We start from the raw sequence: 5,488 nt of genomic DNA, 5'->3' as shown, positions 1-5,488 counted from the left end.
TGTTACAATTTATAGTGATTCCTATTCAAAGCCATGCAGTAAATGAGGGTAACAGGGATGCAGCTAGGCAGCTGCACAGGATTGATTTTAAAAACACTCAGCAAGCAGAATGCACTGCTGCCCAAAGTCAGATTATACGTTAAATGCTCGTGGGTGACTTGAGCAATCCTTTAAATTGATCAATGCCTCACTGTAGTTAGCAAACACATAATTTATTACTTGCAAAAAAAAAAGTAATAGGATTTGATGGGTTGGAAATTTATATCCAAATGTTTTTAAGTGTACAAACTTTTTGCCATGATCTACTGACCTCTAGAAGGCTGTCGCCAACCAGCGCCACAAGTAGACGGTGAGTGTACCTCTCCCGCACCAGCGCAGCATTCTCAGAGGCGTACATGCAGGTGAAATCGAACATGGCTACATCTGGCTGCCCATAATGATTGATTGCAAAGTCCATGTTGGGCAACTGCTGATTGGTGGAGAAGCGTGCAGCCTCCGTGGCGTAGTTCAGCAGTGCCTCCTGGTCCACGTTGGCACGTGAAAGCAGCATCTCCGTGTCTGCATAATCCTGCACAGAGGGAGACAAGACAGAGGATGAGAGAGATACACCAGAGCACACAAAACAACACGATCTGCAAACAAGCATGTGCAAAATCATCTGCCAAATGTCCTAAGATGTGACAATAGCAATTTCTTCTCTTCAAAAACATGCTAAAAGTCTTTTTGCCACAGGTGGAGAATTTATAATGGTTTTGAGTCAATTTATTAACCTTTAGAAGGTTTTAAACCTGAGGACAAGTTTGATTTTCAGAATGAATGAAATGTTAAATGTTTTGAAGCTGCCGTTTCACAAAATCTCCCCCACGTAAGAAATATGTAAATATTCCATATGTGTTTTAAGCTGGCCATACACATTACCACCATCGCACGACTTTAGTCTTGCGATGATTGTAAGGTAATTAAAAGCTTGTACGATCTGCCCAGGACAGGCAGATCGTACTTGCGATCATCGCAAGCCCGCCCCGCTGAGGGGAGGGCTTCCGATGACTGCAATGCTGAGCATGCAGTGTGCGCTTGTGATTTTCGGCAGGTTTTCCAGCGTGCTCCGAAGACAAAAGATGTGAGACCGTACAGTAGAAACAGTCGCACGGCTTCCATACACCTGCCGATTATCGTGCGATCACCAGCGATCATACGATAATCGGCAGGTGTATGGGCACCTTAAAACTGATTGTACAAAGATTGTACGGCCAGACCCTGAAACAGAAGGGAAGGGCCAACCAATAAAGCTCTACCGCACATAAAGCTCTATTTGTCTTACAAACACGCTACAAACCCGACGAAAATCTTACGATTTTCGGCTGGTTGTCCAACATGCTAGTAAGACAAAAGATGTGCGACCGCACAGTAGAAACGGTCGCACGCCTTCCATACACCTGCCAATTATCGTACGATAATCGGCAGGTGTATGGCCACCTTTACAAATAAGCATTTAATGAATGAGAAGAGAGTCCCAGTGTGCTGTGGGTTAGCCAACAAGGATGGATGCAGGTCATACAGAAAGTGGGAGAAGTCGCTGCTCGGACTCAATTACGTGTATGTCTAATTTTCAACTTGAGCTACTGAGATCCGCACACAAGCTTTGAATGACAGTTGCAACAGTGAAGGAAAACCTGATACAGGAGCCCTGTATATTTCTTTTTAATGACTTGTTTTTATTAGTTTGTTTTTTCCTGACGTCTCAGTAAAGGGAGAGAAGAGATTTAGTAAAAGTCCCCAGTGCTCCTTCTGGAGACACTGCAAGCTCCAGTCTACCACTGCACATCTGGATTTTATATCAGTAGAGCAGGTCACCCATCTGCCATCCGGATGCCAGGGCCTGCTGGGAAGGAGGTGACGCCAGAAAAGGAAATCATATTTGATAGGAAGAATAACAATCCTACCGTGTGAAAGACAGCACGCTATGCTCCTTAAAGAAAATGTATAGCAACATAAATGCCTGTAATAACTTAAACAAATATGTTTTCTTTATTATGGTTAAGTTACTGCTCCAGAAAAGAACAACATTTTCACCCCGTTCATGTGTGTGTGTGACCAGCAATCATAATTCAATCAAGATCCATGATTGGAGCAGATTGAGATATCATTGGGACATGGTGGCCCTTGTCCTACCAAAACAGCAGCTTCAAAACGTTTTACATTTAATTCCTTCTAAAAAGAAAACCTGTCCCTGGGTTGAACTCCTGCCTGCTGGAAGCTACTATAGTCTGAAGCACAAGCTGTATACTGGTTCCACGCCCGTTGCTTGGCTTGCTATGAAGCTGCAATAATGCAGCACACATCTGCAAGTCGGACAATGGCAGCCGCCATCAGATCGAGATTCAGCCTGATGTTACCTGTAAGATGACCCCTTTCTCCAGCAGGCTCTGCTTCTTAGCCGTCATGACAAAGTAGTGCGTGTCATCCTTATAATAGACAATGTTCTCCAGATCAATACCTGCAAACAAAACGTAGAATTATGTAAGGAAGAAGCCAGGATTGGGGGAGAGAATACATGAATAGTGACTATCTTGAATTAGCAATTGTTGCTCGCTTATTATTAAACCCAATCAGTGTGAGTACCTGATTTTGTCTCAGCCTCTTGCAGTCCCTGTACAGCATAGCTCAAATTGTGGAAGGGAGAAGCAGCACAAGGAGACAATCAGGTGTGTTGCAGTGCTCAGATGCTAACAAGGAACATGGTGCTAGGAAGAGAGAGCAGAGTGAGAGAGAGGAGCTCATTAGCCTGCTGCTTCTCCTTTCACTGTCCAGTCACAAGCTGGGGGGAGGGACAAGACCTGTAAGTGTTACAGAGCTGCAGCAGAGAAAAATCAGGTCTCCTGCACTGTCAGAAAGGGTGGGCTGTGTGACAAAGCTGTGTAAACCCCAGAACAGAATTGACAGAAATGCAAATCCTTTGGCAGGCAAAAGAGCTCCCACATATATAAATATTCTGTGTAAGAAGTGGTTTGCCTGGTGTTCGGCATTACAGAAAAACTGCACTTAAAAAACCTGAGCTTCAAATTATTCTGAAAAATTGAGATATCTATATTCTCTAGAGATAGTTATATCTATATATAGATATATCATATCTATATATAGATTTCGTTCTATCTCACTTTTTCCTTTCTACTGCCGCCCCCCCCCCCCCCCCCCCGAATTCCTTCTAGTGGAGAGACCATCTATCATTCATCCGAGAGGTGGACAGCTTCTCCATAGGGATGAATAGAGATTCTTCAGCTCCTATAGGGCCCAGCCAGGAGACTTCTGCAGCAGCAACTGTATGGCTCCCAGTGAAGACCTTGCTGGAGTGGGGAAAGCAGGTTAAAGCTTGGATTGTTTACATTTAAAAAAAGATAAAAAAAACTCTACTAAAAAGTACCCTTAAAATGGTGCCCTCTGCCTGTAGCAGAATTGTTACAAGGCTCACACTGAATAAGAGCACCACCATAACATCAAAATGTGCAAACACTTTTAGGCAAGTCCTTCAACAGGGCCCTATGGGTTCCCAGAGGCCACAGCAGTCATGTGGGTTGCCATGGCTAGTGTCCACCCATTGTACTACAGCAGTGAATATTATCCCATACAGAAATAATAAGGAGCTGCGTGAAGTGACATAAACACACGCAGTCTGTGGACACTGACCCGTGGCCTCCCGCAAATCCTGAAAGAACTTCTGATTGAAGATGAAGGCCACTCCGCTAATTTCCTCCACCTTCGCCTCCGCTGTTGTGTTTCGGTTAATAAAATTAGCCGTTATGGCGATAGCCAGCTTCCCACGAAACTCCTTCCTGCGGAAACCTGGAGAGGCGACAAAGAAGCAAAAAAATCTCAGGGAGGCCCTTCAGGTGAAAACAAAATCCAAAATAAAATCAAGAACCCAACTCACCTGCCAAAGTGTTCCTCCTGCCATCTGCACCAATGATGACATCAAAATCAAACTCCGACACTGGGTGACCTTTAGGAAAGACTGTGGCCCGCCAGCCCGTACCTAGCAAAAAAAAAACATTGGATTTTACACATACAAACATGCAGGGAACATTTATTATCTTACACAGTATATACACACACAGAACATAATCTACAACATAATAATAAGCATTTGAGGGACATGCATGTTATAGATCATGTTCATTATAAAAGGACTTTCCCAGAGGGATTTCTTTTTTTCTGACTCACGTTCATTTTCTTGATCTTCCGGTGGTTCGACCAAGCCCTGGAACTCAACATTGACGTGAATCTCAATTCCCAGGATGAGCGACACTTTCAGGAGTATAAGCTGCAGCTGGCGAATACCTGGAACAACAAAATGGGAGAGACAGACACCATCATTCACTGTGGCAAGCTCATCCACTGTACAACAAGCGACTCAAGTGTGACTTGAGCCAAGACCCTTCCCAGATAGATAAGGATAGGATTAGAACTTCTGTTTGGATTGTTTTTGCTGTAGCAGTTGGCTGCGCTACCACTTTAGCTAACCCATGGTGCTCTGGGAATACCATGTCCTGTAGTAAAGTGGAACTCTGAGCAATTTAAAAAAAAAATGAAATGATGCGGTCTGTCAAGAGTATCAACACATCAGTTTTTTTTTAGTTTCCCCTGTAACAGTTATTACCAGCTGATCCTGCCAGTAGATCTGGTTTTCTGCTTCCTGTAACAGGAAAACAACGCCGTTCATTCTGCAGTGAAATTGCACATCAGCGTTGTCACCCTGTGGACAGGAGAGTCTTAGATGGACATGTAGTTAAACCTTAAAAATGCATTCAATTACCCTATTAACAAAAATGGATCTTATTTTTGCATCACTCGGCTGTAGATCCTCAAATCATCTCTGAATTGGTGCTGACACTGTCCTTCCTTCTGGAGGGTGGCTACTATTGTTCCCCATGATCCCTGTGTGTGTTGTAAAGTAGTCACCGCTACAAGCTCACTCCTGTGATGGGGCTACAATTTCAATACAAATAATTAGTAAAGTAAATATGAAATTGTAGTCCATCACAGGAGGGAGTTTGGAGTGGTGACTACTTTACAACACAGACAGGGACCATGGGGAACAATAGTAGCCCCCCTCCAGAAGGAAGGACAGTGTCGGCACCAATTCAGAGACGATTTGAGGATCTACAGCCAAGTGATACACAAATAAGATACATTTCTTATTTTTGTTAATAGTTAAGGTACTTGAACGCATTTTTAAGATTCAACGCCTGAGTTTAGTGTACCTTTTAAGCAGTTTTAAGAACAGGTTTTCTTCTCCTGGAAACGTAGTTCTCTTACAGACCAAGCTGTCCGACAAAAGCGACAGCTACAGGCAGAGCCGTAGTTTGTTTCCTTTTGCACCCGAGGCAAGAACAGAAAATTGTGCCCCCAACAGACGTGTGCAGTATGTAACGTCATATGACCTGCCTCCAAGATGGAGTCTGTGCACATGTCTAGTAATATGTGTGCGTGT

At 43.7% G+C, this 5,488-nt stretch overlaps 1 protein-coding gene across 1 annotated transcript in view; it reads right to left on the bottom strand.

Moving 5' to 3' along the window:
- Nucleotides 1-5,488, bottom strand: part of MICAL3 (microtubule associated monooxygenase, calponin and LIM domain containing 3) — an 88,569-nt gene that overhangs the window by 78,731 nt on the left and 4,350 nt on the right. Inside the window, exons 3-7 of the mRNA XM_018562096.1 lie at nt 4,219-4,335; nt 3,929-4,030; nt 3,685-3,840; nt 2,397-2,497; nt 311-568 (exon numbers count right to left, since the gene is read on the bottom strand). Of these exons, the coding sequence (XP_018417598.1) occupies nt 311-568; nt 2,397-2,497; nt 3,685-3,840; nt 3,929-4,030; nt 4,219-4,335 (734 nt within the window). The remainder of the gene's footprint in view (nt 1-310; nt 569-2,396; nt 2,498-3,684; nt 3,841-3,928; nt 4,031-4,218; nt 4,336-5,488) is intronic.

Source organism: Nanorana parkeri, unplaced genomic scaffold (assembly GCF_000935625.1).
Source record: "Nanorana parkeri isolate BGI_ZX_2015 unplaced genomic scaffold, ASM93562v1 scaffold560, whole genome shotgun sequence".
NCBI lineage: Eukaryota > Metazoa > Chordata > Amphibia > Anura > Dicroglossidae > Nanorana > Nanorana parkeri.
The sequence above is the reverse complement of the archived record's forward strand: the minus strand, read 5'-3'. Positions and strand labels throughout refer to the sequence as shown.